General features: G+C 39.8%; 1 protein-coding gene across 4 annotated transcripts in view; it reads right to left on the bottom strand.

The window, feature by feature from the left end:
* The window catches only part of myo1b (myosin IB), a 75538-nt gene that overhangs the window by 22347 nt on the left and 30897 nt on the right, over window positions 1-22294 (bottom strand). For all 4 annotated transcript variants that reach the window (XM_057851938.1, XM_057851939.1, XM_057851941.1 and 1 more), the window contains exons 6-18: window positions 21843-21889; window positions 20828-20891; window positions 16540-16638; window positions 12688-12791; window positions 12147-12294; window positions 11220-11338; window positions 10796-10882; window positions 10366-10431; window positions 8115-8219; window positions 3999-4061; window positions 3678-3878; window positions 2325-2551; window positions 2055-2255 (exon numbers count right to left, since the gene is read on the bottom strand). In XM_057851938.1, coding sequence (XP_057707921.1) covers window positions 2055-2255; window positions 2325-2551; window positions 3678-3878; window positions 3999-4061; window positions 8115-8219; window positions 10366-10431; window positions 10796-10882; window positions 11220-11338; window positions 12147-12294; window positions 12688-12791; window positions 16540-16638; window positions 20828-20891; window positions 21843-21889 — 1531 coding nt within the window. The remainder of the gene's footprint in view (window positions 1-2054; window positions 2256-2324; window positions 2552-3677; window positions 3879-3998; window positions 4062-8114; window positions 8220-10365; window positions 10432-10795; window positions 10883-11219; window positions 11339-12146; window positions 12295-12687; window positions 12792-16539; window positions 16639-20827; window positions 20892-21842; window positions 21890-22294) is intronic.

Here is a 22294-nt window from a genome sequence, read left to right as displayed (position 1 = left end):
CTCCACAACAGTATCTCGGCCCTGCCTGGTGTGTTCCTTGGTTTTCATAATGCTCTCTGCACTTTAAACAGAACCCTGAGACTATCACAGAGCAGGTGCATTTATACGGAGACTTGATTACACACATTTGGATTCTATTTATCATCATCGGTCATTTAGGACAACATTGGATCATTCAGAGATCCTTACTGAACTTCTGGAGTGAGTTTGCTGCACTGAAAGTAAAGGGGCCGAATAATATTGCACGCCCCACTTTTCAGTTTTTTATTTGTTAAAAAAGTTTAAATTATCCAATCAATGTTGTTCCACTTCACGTTGGTGTCCCACTTGTTGTTGATTCTTGAGAAAAAAATTAAATTTCATATCTTTATGTTTGAAGCCTGAAATGTGGCGAAAGGTTGCAAGATTCAAGGGGGCCGAATACTTTTGCAAGGCACTGTACATATTATGGAGCTAAAAGCTACCAAGCGAGGCAACAAAAGCGAATGCACTGAGAGCATCATACCTCATGGCGAACCGTATTGCTAAAGCTAAGAAACCTTTCACGATTGGAGAAGAACTCATTATGCTTGCGACCAAAGATATGTCCCAAAAGGTTTTAAGAGAGGCTGCTGTTAAAAAAAGGTTGATTCAGTGTATGGTGGTGGGTGACATTTTCCCTGCACGTAATATTATTTTTTAGCCTCGACGTGTTATTTTATATTTCCTGTCATTTTTTGACACACATTGCCGGTCCGTGAAAAAAATGGCCCACATTACACTGGTCCATGGTGCAAAAAAGGTTAGTAACCACTGCTGTAGCATACCTTATAGTGACAAATGTGTACTCTAATCCAATTAAGATATTTATGTTTAATATTACACATTGGTTTATAAAACCGATAACATAACTTCTCTCATTGAGAGACAAGGGTTTCGTTTTTTCTTTCATCTACTTTCATTCACATCAATAAACGTCCAACCCTTTCATACAAGGAGGACTGGCAGCCAATGATTTAAAAGATAACAGCAGTTTAAAAATATATGCTAAAACAGAAACACATGGTAGTCACATAACTCTTAATAAGTTATTGTGTTTGTATCACACACCAAAAAGTTTGATTCTATCTTCCTCCCCTTCTTCCTTTAGCAACCATTGATTTTATGAAAATGCTCCCTGTTCTTTCAAAAACCTCTCACCTGAACTAAAACTGGTGTGATCTCGTATCTAAAATGGCTTATTTATGCTATTAAAAAAAGGTTGATTCAGTGTATGGTGAGTGACATTTTCCCTGCACATAATATTTGTTTTAAGCCTCGATGTTTGTGCAGCAGTAAAATTCGTCCCTAGCTTCAAATTCACAGCGAGTCAGCATCCACCCTCTTTGTTGAAAAATGTAATAAACGAGTATACTCGTCAATAGCAGTGAACATCAAAATCAAAGGACGGAATCCAACCGCATTCTACAAAGTGACCCCCCCATCCCCCATCACACTAGAGGGCACCTGCGTGCCATACTCATCCATTTGCTAACATATAGAATATTCATTCATTCATTTTCCATGCCGCTTTTCCTCACGAGGGTCGTGGAGGTGCTGGAGCCTATCCCAGCTAACTACGGGCAGTGGGCAGGGGACACCCTGAACTGGTTGCCAGCCAATCGCAGGGCACAAGGAGTCATACAACCATTCACGCACACACTCACACCTATAATATAAAATTGTAAATATTATTCTGCATTATAAGCTAGGAATAAATGTACATTCCATTAAAAAATGAAGTATTTTTAGGTAACATTATGCGCCATTATACAAGTCTAACTAGATTCCTCATCTCACAGCTGCACACAAGCCCACCTGGGAGCTGCCCACTCCAACGGCCGCCCATTAGCGCCGATCACACGCTCTTTCCACCGGGAGTAGCTGTAAGCTCACAGAGTATATTTAAAGTCCACTGCTGCACATTTCTACTGAAAGCCTCAGCGGGGTTCTGGCAAAGGTCCCGCTAACGGGAGCCCCCTGCACGCCTTTCACCTGCCTGATAACTACTGGCGGTGAATAAACATGACCATTACCTGGCGGGTGCTCTCCAATGTGGCCAAGTCCGTTTGCAGAGCATTTTGTAGCGCTCCAGGCAAGGCTCGTATGCCTGGCGGAAAGCGTAACCGGCTCTTCGCACACGCACATTCTCCATCAAGCCCAAGTAGTTAACTTGATGGCAAACCAGTGATTCTGTAAAAATGTGGGCTGCCTTCTTATCATTTGGCTTTATGCACCTGGAAACAAACAAATGTTTAGAATGGCGCATTGTTAAATATTTGTCAACGCACACCCAGAAAAGCTACCGAATGTAGTTGGGATTCTTGGTCTGAAGGTTCCTCATTAAAGTGCCCACTGATGCTTTGAACTGGAAGCCAGCAGTGGGCGGTCGTTTGAGGTTGACTTTGGCAGGGTTGCCCTCAGGGAACAGCAGTTTGATGAGACTGTGGCTGGCCTTATACATGGCTTGTGACAAGTCCCGATACAGTAGGTCGTTGTTCTTGTCCACAAAGCCTTCAACACAGTACAGCACCTTGACACAAAGGGGTGCGGGGGTTCCATTATTTTCTTAATTGCCATGTGCACATGTGTAAAATTCACGGCCAGTTTTTTTGCACACACAAGCAAAAAAGTAAAAACAAAAAATGGAATAAGGTTCAATTTCACAATTTACATGTTAAGTTATACGTAAAAAGTGTTATCTTTGACGTCCACATTCAGCAAAACACGGGGGGGGGGGGGGGGGGGGGCAGGTTCTAGTCAAGTTCTTTTTAAATCGTGAATCTGAATCTTTTTTTTTTTGCCCAAATTCATAGTCCAGAAAAACTAAACTTCATATAGTAACATGATAGCAAACCTTTGTCTTCAGGTGTCGCAACAATGCACGTTGGTACAATTATAAATACTGTATAATAATAATAATTTGAGTATAATTATTATATATATATTTGAGTATAATAATATAAAAATTACTATATAAACACTCTTCTTTGTAAGATTTTAATCTTTTTTAGGGATGGCATTTTTAAAATTAGTTTTCAATAGTCAATTTGTCAAAAAGTGTTAAGAATCATTTTCATAAAATTAAGTGATATTTCCCATTAAAAAAAGTTTTTGTGAAAATTTTAAAATGGAATTAGAAAATATTTAGATTCTGTAATAAAAAATGTTATTAATGTTGTAATAGTTTATTTTGTAAACTGTCATATACACACTGTTATATTACCACTACATCGCCACTTGCTGCTAGTCACTTATTCACTTTATTCTTAATCTGTGTACACTGTAACTTGTGTTTTCCAATTAGCCTTATTGTACTTTTATTCTTTGCGGTGCACGTTATGGCGTAGCTTTAAAGCTTATATTCTGTACAATGATAACGGCTTTCTCTTAGCTATCCATTCACCTATCCATGTAAAGCGATTTTTTTTTTTTTTTTTTTAAATAAAGCCTATATTCTTCTAGAGCAATATATTTTGAGAGAAGCTGTATTTTTAAAGAAACTTTCTATTAGTGTTTTTTTCCTACAAATTGAAGCTGGACACCGCTGGTTTAATGTGTTGCCTTATTAGTTACAGCAACTTAATCTGCCTTCTTGGCATCATTTCAAAACCAATTCCAAGTGGGGAAACTACCCCCTGTAGTTTCCCATTCAGTACCTTGCCGGCATAGTGCTGGATGCGGAAGCAGCTGTGAGGCAAGCTGTGGTCGTTGAGGAACTTTGAATTTTTGCTGAGACGGCTCTCAAAGTGTTGGTGCTCGGCACAAACTGTGTTGAGTTTGTCAAGAAAAGTCTCGTCCGTCACCGTTCCGGGGCGAAGGCACTCCTCATCCAACATCGCCATGATGCCGTTTTGGTTCTGGTGGTGAAAATGCATAAAAAAAGGGTTGGCAATTGAAACACGTGTTTGATCAAGAAAGAATTACCACATGGATAATACAGTGCTAGATTTTTTTTCCACATTGAGAAACTGACTTACATTCTCAATGAGGTCACAGATAATGGCATTGTTGAAATATTCAATGTTGGTCCACTCGATGCCCTGCAACAAAAGGAAATTAAGGTCAGAGTTACAATGCCTGGACAATAAAGAACAAAAGTGATTTTGATGACAGGCGCAAAAGGAACATTCCTCCCAACATGCTCTCCATTACATTAGTGTAAACAATGTCTGTATGAAAAAAAGTGGTAAGGGGTTGTAGCCTTGCTGTATTGTTACTTTGGGGACAATATCACATATTTTCAAGCAACACCAAAACCCCCTGCCTGCTGGCCCTCTAAATCACAGCGACTAATGGGCTGGGAACACAGCTTTAGTTGATGTAAGCAATGTGACAGATATATGGAGGGTGTGTGTGGAGGGGGGGAGTTGCGGGGGGGCTGCAAAGCAGGCGCGGCCCTACTGATGGACGATCAGCAAAATTCTGATTGGTGCGACTCTCTCCTGTTGATGGCCCTGTGGTATTTTCCCATGCTGCACATTGGAGAGAGGCCAGAATATGAGCGCCAGTGTTTGTAGGGAAGGAGTTTAGGGGTCAGCACTCATACACACAAAGCTTTGAAAACAAGCAGATCTTGACAGGCCACAACAGGGATCGTTTTCTTGAGCTGGATTTAGAAAGTGAGGAGGATGGAAAAAGGAGTGATCAACTAGGGGCAGATGAAAGAATACAATGCTGTAGAATTCTTATTTTCTAGCAAGGATTCCTCAACTTAATGTTAAAGAACATAATTCAAATGTAAATAGCATATAAAGATAATCAAATTAAACATAAAATGCAGTTTTAAGTGGTGCCATTTATAAAGAAAAACAATGAAGGGTACCTGGCCTCTATGTGGGGAAAAAAATAATTCCACCTTTAACCTAATGCTTCTCCCGAAAGTTAAAGGTCCAAAATGTAAGATTTGCACTTCAATTATTCATGAAATGGCCATAATATTTCAACAGACATTGAAGAAACATCTTTTAGGAAATACTTCTAAAATTGATCTCAAAGGTAAGCGCAGATTTTCCCATTTACGCGTCACAAATTTGTTCCCGTTTTGCTTCTGTGTTCGTCATCAGCCAATCACGAGACCCGTTTGCAGTCTTCGTCCATGTTACCACAGCTCTGTACCCCCTTTAAACTAAGGCTGCGCCAAATTTGACAAATGGTCTGAATCATGTCTACCACTCAAGCAAAAAAAAAACAAAAAAAAAAAAACGTCCTTACGAATCTCAACGGATTCAAGACAACAAGAGAAGCACAGCAAGGATATGCATTCATTTGGCATGGTTGTGCGACATTATTTTTTTTAACATGTGGATCCATTGACTGGGGCACAGTTGTTTTTGGCAGCCCTTTTAATTTTCGTCTTACCCGTCTTCTGGATGAAAATACTTATTAGTCTTAGTCATATTCTAGTCATTTCAAAATCTTTTGACCTTTTTCTAGTTGTTCCTCAAAATGTTTTTGTCTGTAAAATTCAAATTCAAAGTTTTAGTACAAAAATAAAGGTTTCCAACAATTACAAATGAAAACAGACAGCGTCTTCAAGGACAACGCTAACTCTGTGATGACAACACACGCTTAGCAGGAAAAGTAGTACATTATTTTAAGTTAAACCTACCTAAAGCCACGAACTGTATGTTAAAAAAAAAAAAAAAAAAAAAGTAAAGTTGTCTGAGCGTTTAACATCCTTTTGATTTACTGACCAGAAAAGCCAAGTGGCTCTACTTTAGACTGGCCAGTGTTATAAGACGATGCACTCATTCTGAAGCTAATGCTAATGCTACACTAATGCTAGGATTACATTTAGCGTCTGATGATCACTCAGCACAGACCTTTAAAGGCTAAAGCAGCATTGCATTTTCTCTTGCCAAGAATAAGAAAACAAATCTTTCATGTTTCCATACAAGCAAGATGGAGCGCAGCCTAGCTTGAGACTAGGGGTGTGACAAAATATCGAGATTGTGATATATCGTGATACTTTGTATCCCGAAAGGTTATCGATATGCTCCTGTCAAGAATCGAGATATCGTTTTAAAAAGGTGTCAATTAAAAATAAATAAATAAATAAAGGCTGCCATTGACTGTGCTCGACGCCCAATCCATTTAGACTGGGAACGTTCGTTCATTCAAAACCAGAGCATTCACAGTCATTTGCTCCGATTTTCGGGCCATTAACAGGTCACTTGCTTTTCGTTTTAGGGCATTTACAGGTCATTTCCTGTTGAGTTTGAGTCACTGCCTATTCATTTGGGTGATTCCCAGATCACATCTTGTTCTGTAACGAAAAAATAATCAGCAAGTGACCCATAAAATACCACAAAATCAACAGCAAGTAACTGAAAATCAACAGGTAAATTACCTTAAGTGGCCCAAAATGACTCATTGCCTGGCATTGGCTGCCACTGACGGCCATTGATGTTCAATCCGTTTGAAGTGGAAGGGATGGCTGCCACCCTCCCAGTTCAAATGGCTTGGACGTCTACTAGAGATAAACTCATTCAAATTCCCAGCAGAAGCTTGTTTTTCTGTTTATTAGTTTTTTGTAGAATATCCTAGAATGATTTCCTGACCAATGTATTGAAAATCGTTGTATCGCTATATCGTCAGATCATCGTTATCGTGAGCTTTGTATCGCAAATCGAATCGTATCGTGAGGTACCGTGAGGTTCCCAACTCCTACTTGAGATATACATCCTAAATTCCAGTGAGGAGGGAGAGGTGCAGCACATCTCACATGTGTGACACGACCTAAACCAGCGGTCTCAAACCGACTCCACAAAGGGCCGCAGTGGGTCCTGGTTTTTGTTCCAACAGATCCAGCACAAACAGTTCAACCAATGAGGTTTCTACTAACATAAGCAGCACCTGATTGCAATCAACTGATTACACTTGTAAGAAACCAGATTGGTGAAAAGGTATTTGTCTCGTTTGGTTGGAATGAAATCCAGTACCCCCTGCGGCCCTTTGAGGACCGGTTTGAGACCACTGACCTAAACACTGCCACGATGCAAGCTAACATACTCCACGTAGAATATGAAATGTCATACATAATATGCACAATATGACAAACACATTTTTGTCTCGAACTCATCTCGTCAGACGAAAACTGGCATTCGTCTCGTTATGTTCTAGTCTCTCAAGCCACCTTTTTTAGCTCGTCATAGTCATGACAAAATATTTTCGTTTTTATCATTGTTGACGAAAACAAAACTGCTGGGGCAAAGATAAAATCTGTACTACTGTATAAATTTAGTCGGTACTGGAAATTAAAATGGATGTAGCAATGAAATAGTCTGTCAATGCATTAGCAAATTATAGATTTCTTTGCCAGTGTATTTATACATTGAGAAAAGTAGCCCTCCTTTACTTCCATCATGGTGACGTGATAAACCAACTTGGACCTTGAATCACGGCCCTTTTAATCGTCATTACTAAATGTTGGTATTATTACTTTGAAAACATCTTGAATGAAAATTAAAAATAAGATATACCTTCTGCAAAGGACTCATCGCTTGTCACTTCAAGTTCTTTTCCTGCAGGTTCTCCAATGTGAAGCTGGCAACCCGAAGGGGTAAGGCATTTTGTACTAGTCAATAATTTCATCTTTTGCAGTACTTTTTTGGGCCATCAAACCTACATAGGCACCTTTAAATTAGTGCATCTTTTTTATTTATTTATTTTTTGCAAAAATAACATTAGAATTAACTTCAAATTAACTTTTAGGAAAGCAGTGGTTGTGACCCAGGGACTGTGCCATGGATGCGCCATATTTGCCCACTCTCTTCCTTATTGTTTAGTAATGAATCTCCCCAGTTACCTTTTAACTGAGGCAAGGAAGGCTTGCAACTAATTAGATTTATTTTATGATCAGATTTAATTTAATTAATAACCTCCAGGGTTAATTGTCGTTCTGCTCTTGGTCATTTTTGTGGGCCGGCCACTCACCATTGTTCCATGTTTTATACATTTGTTAATGGGAATTTTGCTTTGTGATTAACGGGGGTAATACCTTTTTAAATGATGCCTGCCAACACTTGAGCCCGACTCCCACCCAGTGGCTGCGATACACTGTATGTAGATTTCATGTGACGATATAAACTTACCTCTCTGACGTACTCTTCCTGCTCCTCACGCAGAGTCAGTTCAATGAAGATCTGCTGCAGCTTCTCATTGCAGTAATTGATAATGAACTGTTCAAAGCTGTTGTCCTATACAAACACGGAGAGAAAAAAAATTGCTCACTAATAAATCTAAAAAAAATTGGAGATTGTTTAATTTATACTTAAAATGTTGAGATACACATTCAAACAGAGTTGGATACTATGACACACTAATAGAACATGTGTGGTTAAAAGCAAAAATCTAATATTAGCAGATTCTAAATTTGTCTGCCTTGTTATTCAATCCATCTATGCAATGTAAACAGCGAACTAAAACTACTATTCAACATGCTAGTGAAAAGCAGATGACCCCTTGGGATAAATCAAGAAACCACTCTGGTATGGTTGTTAAACATTTACAGCAATTATAACTGTTGTCAATTACGACCCATTGAGGGGCACGTCATACTTCCAGGCAGATGGCTTAATTATGCTGCTTGTTGGGTTAGGCATTATTTGCTATAGCAATAAAATGGTTAGAAAAACACGTTTGGTGTGAGCGAACAAGTGAAGGACACTGCAAGGTTTCTCAATGACAAGGAAACGGGAACACACACACATAAAAAATGTAATCTGCTTTGCAATTAAAGTCCCGTTTCCCCTTACGAAAAAAGTGCAGTCACCTTCACCGCTAAAATGGCACTCGCTTGTTTGACAGCAAAGGAAGGTGAGTGGCAGCAAACACAAGGCCCAAATGGGAATTTTCCCCCAAAATAAATAATTCTCGGACCCCAATCTAGTATTTCCTGAGAACCAACAGAATGGATGTCAAGGATCAACTAATGCAAATGTTACTTTTGCATTTTTACAGCCATGTGGCAGCGCTGCACACTGGGAGCCCCTCAAACATGAGCACGGCGTAATTAGGAGGATGAGAGCATGCGGGAAGCACAGCAAACAGCAGGCTGGTGTTACTTACTGCATTCTGGTGACCAAGACACAAGACAACAGTCAAGAGGAGAGGAATGGCTTGAGTGTAAGTGAAGTGAATGAGCAGTGGTATGACAACAGACATCACAAACGCAATGAATGGGGTTGGAAACAACGTATTTGAGCAACAAAACATTAATTTGGAAACGGAACTCAGAATCTCTCACACATGCATTCAGTTATTTAGAAGCAATAGAATTGTAAAGTAATTTTTAAAGAATGTTAACAAAGTACCACCATAATGTTATAATATTGTAGGTGAGCAATGTAGTTTCATCAAAACCTTAAATTTTACTCATTCACTGCCATTGACAGAGTTATTCAGTGTTTCAGTGCCATAGATGACAATATACGTCCAAGCCATTTTGACTGAGAAGGGGCTGGCAGCGATCACGTCTATCACAGTCATTGGCAGCCAGTGAGTTAATTTATGAAATAACAAAACCCTCAAAGCAGTTGGAAGGTTGCTGGATGCCTTTCATTAGTTTCAGTGTTGTAAATGGTAAGATGCCGAAGTTACTGAGTGGTCAATGTAAAAACAAATTTTAGAGCAACTCTGGTTCATCTGCCACATCAATGCCAGTCAATGAGTTAATTGACTTTGGCTTATTTTGGGTATCATTCCATTGTAAACTACTAGATGGCGACGGTGTCATTACATGGTGGCTGTGAAATTGACTGAAAAAGAAGAATGAAAACGGGACAAATTTTAGCTCAATATAGTTTTTGAATGTCATAAAAGAATTCAGGCCTGCCTTTTATGGCAAAAGTAATTTGCTAGATTGGTACTTTTTGTTTTTTTACCCCCATGCCTTGATGACAGATCCGGCTCTTCACATCCTTGTTGTGGGTGTATGCCAATGTTTATTTACCATGCAACGATAGGAAAATACCTACATCTTCAGATAGCTGTGCGTTTAGAAATGAAACCTTACAGTGTTTACATTGCACAAATTGTGTATTGATCAGAGTCTTCTGGTTGAGTTCATCTTACTGTGACATGCAGTTATTAGTGTTGAACTCAACATGCAACAAAAGAGGATTTTACTCCCTAGAGCAGTAAAGCTGAACTAATCCAATATGAATATGCTTTTATCAGCCCAGAGTTGTGGTGATAAGCTCTTCACAGGTGTGCCACCACTCACACACAGTCACACAACAGCCTGTGGCAAAATCCTGTTACAAGCTGATCAAATGGAAGCGTGGTCAGATTCTGTTCTCATGAGACACAGACGAAAAAACAGAAAGGCTTAGGTTCTCCTACCTCGAATATCTCAAAGCCGTATATGTCCAGCACTCCCATGACCTTGTGGCGGGTTTTGGTTTGTGCCTGCAGGCGTACAAATTAGTCAATATTAGATTTTTAGAATGTAAAGGATGTGGTTTTAGTCTTATGCACATGTAATAAATTGGTACAGTTGGGTAGAATTCTTAAATCAGTATACAAAAATCCAATCTGCTTAGACTTAAACAATAAATGAGATAAAAATAAAACATTATCAAACCAAAATAAACCATCAAGCATTCAAGTTTACCATTTTAAATTCATTCATAAAATGTAAAAATAACAATTGGGACAGACCAAGAGTTACGATTTATTTTGGGGGGGTGAAGTTGACCATGTTTGGACATATGCACTATCTGCCCAAAATTGACATTGTAAAATCACATATGATGAAATGAGTACTTCTTACTTTTATGCTTTCATTGATTCTAGTAACAAGCCAGCTAAACAGACGGCTGTAGAGATTTTTGGCAAGGGCATCTCGGGCATAGTAGGCCTGCAAAGAAAAACACAATGCGTCAGAAAAATTTAAAACCAAACACGTAAATACAAAAAAAACAGGACACCATCCCAGGCCAATTACATTTTTGTTTAAACACAGCAACTTTACAGAGTCCATATTACAAGCAGCACTTTAGTGAACCCACTAACCTCTAAAATATGACCCACAAATGAATTTCCAAGAGGAATACTCTTCATCTATAATTAAAAAGGTTTTCACGTAACATTGACATGTATGAGAGGTGGCAGCTTATGAAGCATAGCAGTGTGAGCAAGCGTGTGGGCGTGTAATGCAAGTGGGACACTTTCACATGCTTAACCTTCCTTCTTACCTGGGCCACGTTCAAGGTAGTTGACACCTTCTCCACTTTTGCCTCCACCGTTCGGTAGCTGAACGCCCTTTCTAGAACAGTCTGTTCGATCCCCAGCAGCTCGCACATCTCTTTTAAATCTGCAAAAATGTGAACACAAGAAAGTCAAAACTACAAAATACATTAAAAAAAAAAAGAAAAAAAAAAACTGAAATATTCTGGCTCATTCGCTGCCATGATGGTGATTGGGCTGGCAGCGAATGATAGGCATTGATAGCAATGAAACATGATCATTCACTAATGGACTGGAATTCTATTGCCGTCAATGGCAGCAAACGACAAGGTTTGTAACAGTAAGTTGTATTGAAAGAGTGTGAGCTGTCACTCATGACTAAGTACAATAACAGTAAGAAGGTACCGGTAGTTACATTTTTTTACTTTCCAGATGGGACAGCCATCCCCTCCCAGTTGTAATGTATTGGACATCAATGGCAGCCAATGAGCAAGTGAAACCATTTGATATAAAATTGCTATGCCCATTATAAATAGTAACATTAGATGCTTTTGCGAGTCAAAATACATATCACGCTAAACTATCATTGAATCTAGTTGATTATGAATGTATGTACATATTAGTTTTTCTTCCCCAATACAACGCGATGTGGTATTTTTTTCTTTTTTTTTTCAAATGCCCGTTTGATTAATACAAAAATGTGTTTAATCCCCAGAATTGGAAAATAGATTATCCCATGCCTCAGGCAGAAATGTGTAAAAACAATATCAGGAGGAAACCAGCTGTGTCAATGATAAGCAAATATATACTGTAATGTACTTGATAGGCAGAAATAAAATGAAATTTCTATAGTGCCAATAGGGGGTGCCGAAATTGATTGCAAGTAATCAAATAGGAATAAGTTACCCACATCCCCATGCTGTTAACCTTCGTACCATTTTTATCTTTGACTCGACTCTCATCCGTGCCGTTTAATCGCGACTCGGGCTTGAACTCAATGTTGCCGAGCTTTAGGACAGCTGCCACCAGTTCCAGCACCGACTGTACCTCATCTTCCATGAAGCCCACAATCTGCATTGCATTCTGGTGGTGGGGAAATGAAATTAGAGTCTGATTAGAAAGGCTTTAATCACTCTGAACAGAACAGAAGGTAAGCTGCAATTCAATAGTGAGTGTCCACGAGTGCCAGAAAAACACGTGACTTCAATTTGCTGTTATTATGTATCTAATGTTGCGCTGAGATGGAATGCTTAGATTGGATGTAAAGTGAATATATAGACGCTTTAGCGTTGAGTCCATTGTTCACAGATTTTACAGCTTGCTGTTAACTTCTACCAATCTTTATTGTGACTCTTGTTATTTTAAGATAAGGAGGAATCAAACTGCCTCAACGCTCAATACATCTTTACTATTCATCATGCTTAAAGGAAAAGACTAATATTTCAGTCCGAGTTGAATGCCAATTGCTGTACTCACTTTGACTGTTCTAAAGCTGGTGGCGTCATCCAACCCGTTTACCACGGCAGAATCAAGGCTCAAGTAGTTGTACTTGCTGAAGTCCCGGTCAAGTTTCAGTTTCTCTGTTAGAAAAAAAACATAGGGCTGTCAATTACAGGTATTCAAACAACAAAAGTCAATGAACTAGTCCATATTTTAGGCAATTGTGATATGAATGTAGTGTATTTTGACTTTCTAAATTACATTCTGATGCCAATGGCAATTTGAACAGTTCATTTTTGGTCAAGAGTGTTCGTTAGAAAACAAGGAGAAAACACTGTAAACAAGTCTGAAATTATGCATGCATATATATATATATATATATATATATATATATATGATGCACCGATACCGATACTAGTATCGGCAGGGGGCGCCGATCCGGCCCGAAATGGTGGTATCGGTATCGGCGAGTACCAACAAAGACGGCGCCGATACCATTTACCGGTCCATTATTATAACATTTGACCGCAGCTTTTTTTTTTTTTCCTCCTGCCGCTCACTACACTCTGTCTCCGTGTTGTGTGATGACACGTGAACACCAAGCAGCTATCGCTATTGGCCTGCTCCAGACCAATGAGAACGGGCCAACAGCCACTCCTGACCAATGACAAGGCCGCTTGGCGGCGCTTACATGGCGGCGCCGACATGGCGGTGGTCGGGAAATATTTCAAAATAAAAATCCCGTCAATTAAAATCAATGGCTGCATGCAAGATTTGCGGCCTGAAAGTTTCGAGATGTGGAGTTAAATCGGCCAGTTTCATTACCTTGAACATGATAATTTGATGATTAATGATGATTTGAAGATGAAGCGTGAACGAACATGACGAGTTTGAGCCTGCAACAGCAGGACTGCTATGGAAGGGCGCTGGACCGGTGCAACAATCTCTGGTCAGTTCACTACGTCAACTTTACTTTGTCTTTTACTTAAAGAAATGCTGCAGTAATTTGGGAACTGTTTCCAAAGTAGGGTTGCCACCTTTCAGAAATAGAAATAAGGGACCCCCCCCCCCCCCCTCCCGAAAAAAGGAGGCTAATAGACAGACGAGATGCTGTGGTCAATTATTATTACTTATAATTGTTAGCGTCCGCAAATGCGGAAACAAGGTTGGACCTCGAAGCGGACAACAAGCGGGGGATACGTACAAGGGTTTAATGATTGCAGACAAAAAAATAACACGCGATCACGGGATAGTAGAAATAACAAAAGGAGTCCGTGACAGCAGGTCGACGGAGCTCAATACTACAAACTCGAAGGTTAACTAAGACGATAGCCAGCGAGCCAAAAAGTCAAAATAAAAACACTCAAATACCTGCACAGGGTAGAGGTTACAAACGAGTGCAGCACACTAACAGAAAAAAACCAATGCAGGGGTGTAACAAGCAAATGTAGCGAGACTATAGTGCGAGATGTCAAATGGCAATCAGCAAAGCAAATATCTCGGCAGCCTTCTCTGAGCTCACCCGTGCTTAAATGCTGCGTTGATGAGCCTGCATTGGATTCAGGTGCGACGTCAGGAACGCCCCCACTAACTGCCCAGCAACAAAACACAATCTAACCAGCAGCAGAATGTGACAATAATTTCATGAAAGTTGCACTGTTTGGCCTTTGAGAGGTTTAAAAAAAGTTTACTCAGTTCATTCAGAGCTTATTATTATGAACTTATTTTTACTTTCTTACTGTTGGGCTAGTATAATACTTTGTACAAATCCTTTTCCTATTTTGCAAAGGTAAGCAACAGCCTGACAAAGCCTTGATAGCAATGATTTCACATCCAATTATGTAGCTCTTTGGGGGAGGAAAAAAAAATATATATATATATATATATATAAAAACGGGGTGGTATCGGTATCGGCCGATACTGCACAGCCAGGTATCGGGGCCAAAAAATGGTATTGGTGCAACACTAATATAATATATATATATATATATGGCGGAAAATACTCAGGTGACTTGAAGTTCTGCTCTGAGACCCCCAATTTGGCCAAATTTCAAAATTGTCCTATATGCATGTGTGATCATCATTGGAAAGCTTAAAATCTCATTTTTCTGGGGGAAGAAAAAAATTTGAACAGGAGGGCAGCGAAACCATAACTGGAGGTGAGAGCAAGAGCATAATTAAAGACGCCATGATTTTATATTATTGCATAGATAGATATTATTGCATACTTACCTCTTTTTGATCTAAAAACTCCATGTAGCATGTATCACCGAGTGACAAAACACAGCTGTGAATGGCCACTGCTGGATTTTATGAGTGAACATGGTCATATAACAAGGGTTGCGATGCAGAAATCTCAGACATCAAGGAGTGGTCGAGATTTTCTTTATCATATATTTACCCTTTTAAACCTTTTTTTTTCTTATTATTTTCTTTGTTTGGATCGATTATTTATCAACTAAAATAAAATATTGGGGAAAATGCGACAGTGACAAAAAAAAAAAAAAATACAATTAAGCGATAGTTATGAGATAGATATCCGTGACTTTACAGATGCCAATTTTTTCATTGTAGCGCAATTGGTTTCATTCGTTCATTTTCCATGCCGCTTTTCCTCACGAGGGTCGCGGAGGTGCTGGAGCCTATCCCAGCCAACTACGGGCAGTAGGCAGGGGACACCCTGAACTGGTTGCCAGCCAATCGCAGGGCACAAGGAGACATACAACCATTCACGCACACACTCATACCTACGGACAATTTAGAGTGTTCAATCAGCCTACCATGCATGTTTTTGGGATGTGGGAGGAAACCGGAGTTCCCGGAGGAAACCCACGCAGGCACGGGGAGAACATGCAAACTCCACACAGGAAGGCCGAAGCCCGGGATTGAACCCTTGATCTCAGAACTGTGAGGCAGATGTGCTAACCACTAAGCCACCGTGCCGCCATACGCAATTTGTTTAAAAGTTTAAAATATGCGAGTGAATAATTTTTTAGTTTTTTTTTTTTTAACTAAATATTACACATCAATTAATAATTCTAAGCTGAAAATGACAGACATTTCGAATAATAAATATAATTACTTACCTTCTTTTTATGGCTAGGTTGAAACAAAAGCAGATGCGCGGCGTCTGTAAACTGGGGTTTCCAGGGTAAAACGGACAAATTAAAAATAGTTTGGGGACTTAATGGGCTATGAATCTTATGGCAGCATATAGACTTTGTTCTATCAAACACAAAAGTTCTTTTTGCTTAAAATGAAGCAGTTTATTTTAAATAGGGGTGCAAGAGCAGAAATTTTTTTCAGCCTTGCCTGTGTTTTCCGCCATATTTTATTTATATATTAAAATTTGTTAATAGGACATACTGTTTGCACCTGGAACAGGCTTGACTACTTGGAATTCATCAACTCTGTGCTAACAATTACTGAATGAAGCCTTCTCTATATCCGTGTGCACGCTGGAATCAATGGCTATTATATTTTTATCCTGTGTGCAGGATATAAAACAATACCTTCCATGCACAGAAAAGCAAATAAAAGAAACAGGTTTCACAGCAAGCCTTTGTTTTCTGTGCTGTTTGTTTAGCAGGAAGATGGTGCCATAAATGCGTTGGCCGTGTGTTTGTCCAGCTGCACTATTGTTGCCAATGCTCACGCTTCATCTTGGTGGGACTAAACGACTTTAATGACCAGAAAATGAATGGCTTTTAAATTACTGCCTGTCGTCAACTCTGAAAATCTGGCTAGCTCGGGTGTCTTTTAAAATTGTATGAATTATTTCCTCCGGATTTCTGCGCAGATATTGATGGTCTACTTAAATATCAATATACATAAAATGTAAAAAAACTAATTAACTACATTTTAATGTACAGTGTTCTAAAAACCTACTGAGAGTGTCATCAGAGGCGCCAGACAAAAGCTGATAAAAGATGTGGAAGTTCCTCTCTCCTCTTGGCTGTTTTACCACACGGGACTTCTCCAGCAGATCTAAAAGAGCAACACAAAAACAAAAGCAAAAAACTATACACAATTGAACAACTTAATGTTTACTTAAAAGACTCAACAGCTACAGTATGCCCGCTAAAAGTATGAGAAAATTGACAGGTCCTTTTTTTGCAGTACGCTAAAATCATATGATTTGAAAAGATGAGAAAATAGATCAACATTTTGTTTAAAGGGTGTGGTGTTACTGTACAGTACAGCTTCTCATTTACAAACCTTGGAGTCAAATTGTCATGGCGACCAAGTCAGTGTTTGTAATCATGTTCCTTTTTATACGCACACTTCAACATACGTGTAAGAAAGAAAATAAAGATGTCAGCATTCTAGCCACGAAGCTTACGTGTGAACAGTACATGATTAAAAGGGGAGCAGTCATCTGCTTGCCGCATTAGAGCGAGTGTGATTTAATTAAAGACCATCTACACAGACGGGCAGCTGCCCAGCAGAACTACAGGGTACCCTTTCTCTGGTTACAAACGAGTTAAATGTATATTAGGCTTTTGCTCTAACCTATTCATAAAACGAGGCATACATTTCTTTGAGAATACCAAAAAGAAAAAGAAAAAACGTATTTTTGGGACTCAGGTGGCCTGCATGCAGATGTCTAATGTGAACAGCAAGAAGAAAGTCAACAGTTGGCAGTCTCTCACTTTGCCAAATGAAGCGTTGAGTTGTAAATTTAAAATTCTTTACACAAACTCCGGCATAAAAATTGGGTTATGGACATCCTATGGGTTTACCTCTACTGCCCATATCCTGGGCTCTTATTACTGAGATTACCTAAACTGGCTCATCCAGAAGGAGGTAACAGCAATTCAAGCTTTGCATGCAAGTAGAGTCATTGACTAACCTGGGGATCGGGCTGATTGTGAATCTGTGACACCCACGGCCCATGAACACGGAGTTCAAGATAATCAATTGCAGAACAGCATTACTGGCTAGCATTAGTAATACAGACGTGTGGACAAAGAACCTCTCTATCGTAGAACTGAGTCCTTTTTGTGTCCTACAAACTGTCGTTACTAGTATCAACCCAAACAAAAAATGGCCAGGAGTTTAAGAAAGATTTTATAAACATATTGAACTTTTTCATGCTTCTGCTTCCCTGGAAAAAAGCTGGCAATATTTAGGACACCCCCCAAAAAACGGCCTTGCAAGCAACACGGTATTTCCTGACACATTGACTCATCATACAGTACTCTTGCCAACTTCAACTGTCCAATCACTTCCCCAGTCATCTGATGTTTGAGACAATCAGGGGAAAGAGATAGGAGCTACAGTACAGACGTGAGCAAGAAGCAACTATCTGGTTGAATACAATGTTGATGTGCAAAGTGGTTCTTGTAGATAGGTCAATTTCTGAAGTTAGGTCGGAAATACACTTTATTTCATGAAACGAAGAGCAAAGAACATCATGAAACCTTTTTTGACTAGAAACAATGTTTTTGCACTTCTGTGAACCAATACATCAAACGGTAGTTTAATGTGGATTGGACACCTTCTGGTGGTGAGTCAATTAGGGTAAAGAGGAAGGAACTTCAGATGTGACTGAGGGCTCAAATACATCAGATGCATCTTCGTTCCGGGTTTGGTCTGGCGCCGGCAAAAAATAGCCAATCCATTCCCATTATATCCCATTGTTCAACGTATACCGGCCGCGTCAGTGCTCCGGATTGACTGTGGGCCATCTACGGCGTTCCAGAGCCCACCGGATGGTTTAGGCTATTTTCTACTTTTTCCTCGAGACGCATCTGTCAAAATGGGTGGATCCAGGCCTGGGGTCAACAGCCCAGTGTATTATTCACGGTTTAAACACCAGCGAACATGGACGAAGAAAGTTTCATCATGAAGGTGGAAAGTCACAAAGTGATTTATGATGCAGCAGATTTAGTAACTTTAGTAACAGCATTAAAAAGGAAGCTGCAAGGTGTCCTATTATGCGGGTTTTTCTGGCAATGATATCAAACACACGACGTGCTGACAACTTTGTTTTTATTTAACACACGGCTCTAACAACACTTCCTCAACCAGTGGCTCTCGGTAGACTATCTCTTTCTCACTCCCTGCATCACATGAACAAAATATCAGCTTAGAATGCACTTCAGGGGTCCTCGGAAAACATCCAATTAGAATATTCCACATGGAACGCCATAGCAGAAGCTATGAGGATCGATGGAGAGTTTTTATGCAAGTTATGCAATCTAAAACAGTAATTAAATAGTGTCGCAAACTCATGGTAAAAATAAAAAAAAAATTCAGGGAAAAAATGTTCAGTTAAGTCCACCTCTCTCTCTGCTTCTCTGATGAGTACAGACTGTGTGTTTGTCCTCGTTTTGAATGCCACATTACGACGGGACGGAGTTGGCGGACTGCAGCCGTGCCCAGCCGGTATATTTTGCCTGTTTTTGAAGTACTGCGAGGCACGCAGTCAACACAGAGCCGTGCCGGACCCGGAACGAAGAAGCATCTGGTGTATTTGAGCCCTAAGACGCAACTATCTGCGTGAATACTGTGGCGGAATGCAAAGCGTTTTTTGTAGATCGGTCATTTTCCAGTTTTGTCTTAAATACACTTCCTTTTCTCATTAAAAGAGGAGCAAGGAAAATCACTAAAAGGTTTTGTAGAGAAGTAAAATTTTCATGAGTGTGACGAGAACAGCCATCGCCCAATTAGAAGCTGACAAGGAGAGCCAACGTCCAATCAGTAGCTGTATTTATATATATTTTTTAAGGTTGCTCCCACGAAACGGGTCTCAATGGGTCTTTCACAGATTGGTATTTGTAATATATTCGTAGCGGATATATGGAACAATTTAAAACAATACCCTCCTCTAAAGCCCAAAGTATATCGGACATGGTTGTAGTCAGTGTCCGGCACGGCTACGTGTTGACTGCGTGCTCAGAGTCTGTACGTGTCAGAGAAGCAGAGAGAGAGGTGGACTTGATTTAACTGAACACTTTTTCCCGAATTTTTTTTTTGCTTTTACCATGAATTTGTGACACCATTTAAATACTGTTTTAAATTACATACCTTGCATAAAAACCACCGTCCATCCTCTTAGCTTCTGCTATGGCGTTCCATGTGTAAAATTCTGATTGTTTTTCCGAGGCACCCTGAAGTGCATGCGACGGTGATCTCGTTTTGGTCATGTGACGCGGGAGTGAGAGAGACAGCCTTTTGAGAAACACAGGTTGTGGAAGTTTTTTTTTTTTTTTTTTTTTTTTTTAAATCGCAGTGTGTTAATAAAAAAGTTGTCAGCACATCGTGTGTTTCATATCATTGCCAGAAAAACACATAAAATAAGACACCATGCAGCTTCCTTTTCAATGTTGTCCTTATAAAAATAATCCGCCGAGTCATAAATCACTTTGTGACTTTCCACCTCCATGATGAAGCGTTCTTCGTCCATGTTGGCGGTGTTTAATTAAACCACGAATAAGCATCTGGGTTGTTGACTCCAGGCCTGGCTCTGCAAATTTTGATGGCTGCGTCTCCGGCAAAAATAGAAAATAGCCCAAACCATCTGGCGGGCTCCAACACACTGGAGATGGTCCGCAGTCAATCCGGAGCACTGACGCGGCCGGTATACTTTTAACAATAGGAAAGAATGGAAACGGATTGGCTCCGGCGCTATATCTTGCCGGACCTGGACCGCAATCGCGTCCGGTATACTTTGGGCTTTACTTGCCAGGTTACAAAAAAACTAGAATGATTAAAATACTACAATATGTTGCTTCTACTATATAAGAAAGTCCCCATTGACCTTAAGGGGCAAAAGGTCAGCCTCCAATTTCGGAAAAAGTCACATGCCAGTGGCTCTTCCTCACATTCACTGTCTTGTGGTCTGGAATTAACTCTGCCACAAAACAGAGAGTCACTTGTGCCACCAACATAAGCTCCTTTCCTTGTTTTCTGTGACCTCTGGAGCGGAATCCAGCACAGACATAACAATGTGAACAGAGGCAAGATAAAAGCAAAACATAGACAAGAACTCAATAGGGGCAGCCAGTATATAGGGAGGGGGTGTTTTACTCAGCCTGGGTATGAGATCGGCTTCACTAGGGGATATCTAGCTCTATAATGTGACGTCTGGACTGTTTCAGAAAAGAATGTGCAGTAGTTTGAAATGAACTGCTGACATCTTGATTCTTCGTATGACATGTGGGTTACTTACAGTTGCTAATGACTCCACCAAGAGGATCTCCTTTGAAGTCAAACTCAATGTCCATGTACTTTCCCTGTAGGTCACAGAACATCAGTTACAAAATTTCAGAATCAGTACTAAGCATGTGCTACCAGTTAGAAGTAAAAAGTGTACCATGCCAGCTATTCAAATATCATAATAGACCACCAATTTTAGCCAATATCATTGCCATGAATAGGAATACAAATGTTCCAGGTCTCCTCTTTCGCCCAATTATTTATTTATTTATTTATTATTTATTTATTTGTTTTTAAATCGGAAGTTAAACAGACAGCTGTGACATATTAATGGCTTGCTGTCAAGTCCAAACAATCTCAGTAAGCCGACTATGATGCATAAAATGAAAATGATGCTTCCATCAGTGTGTGCCTGACGACCTGCTATCCAGTGAGATGTCATCACGACCTTGTCTGAAGGTTTATGCCAAGGTTACCTAAATATAAAACAGATCAGGGCCGTAATCCTTTATAATACTTCTGGTTACAACTCTGATCTAAGTCTAAGCACTGGCATGATTTCAATAGGTAGTATGGAGATTAGTTATTAAACATGGCATGATGGCTGGAAAAACAAAACAGTTTAAGATAAAAGCCTCTCATGTGTGTCAGGTCAAAACAGTCTAGGTTTTCCAGTTCTGCTGCTAGTGACAAGTACAGGGAACTGTTTTTCTCCAAACATGTTCTGTTTAGGAAAACAATTATCAGGACAAATGCTTCCCACCATGGAGACCAATTGCAACTGACACACGTACAGCAATGTTCTTTACTGGATTTGTTGTGAAACATATTCTTCTAACCCATTGGAAGACTTCTGGTGGAAATGATCACTTAAAATGGCAGGAAGTAATCTAAATATTACTCTACATATTCCTCACTTTACAATAATAATATTTCAGTCAACACATAGTCCATTATTACCATTTACAATCATTAAACAGTTGTTGTAGATTAATTATTGAAAAATGTCAAACTTTAAGGACACTTACAAATCTGGATGAGTTGTCATTCCTCACAGTCTTAGCATTTCCGAAGGCTAAAAAAAAAAAAAAAAATTAAATAAAATAAAGGGGGGGGGGGGCGTAAAAGTGTTGTGTCATTGAGAGTAATTAAACCAATACATTGGATGTCAAATGCAAAAAAAATGGTCCACAAATCTAGTGTAAAGCATATTAACGATACTCAGGGGCGGACTGGTAATCTGTGGGTTTTGGAGTATCACAGAACGGCCGGTGCCCTGGACGGCCGGCGGCCGCCATTCATTATACATCACTGTTTTTGTCCCCCCTTGCCTCTGATTATCTACAGTTCGCATCCAATCCAACAGGTGGCAGCAATGCGCCTGGCTGTTCATCGCCAGTCTGATAGAAGAACGAAAGAAGCACAAAGTTGCCTTCATTGGTTCCTTGTGGAAGCAAAATGGCGACGAGCGTTAATGCAC

This window comes from Corythoichthys intestinalis, chromosome 12 (genome assembly GCF_030265065.1).
Source record: "Corythoichthys intestinalis isolate RoL2023-P3 chromosome 12, ASM3026506v1, whole genome shotgun sequence".
Taxonomy (NCBI): Eukaryota; Metazoa; Chordata; class Actinopteri; order Syngnathiformes; family Syngnathidae; genus Corythoichthys; species Corythoichthys intestinalis.
This window is presented reverse-complemented; position numbering and strand designations above follow the sequence as displayed.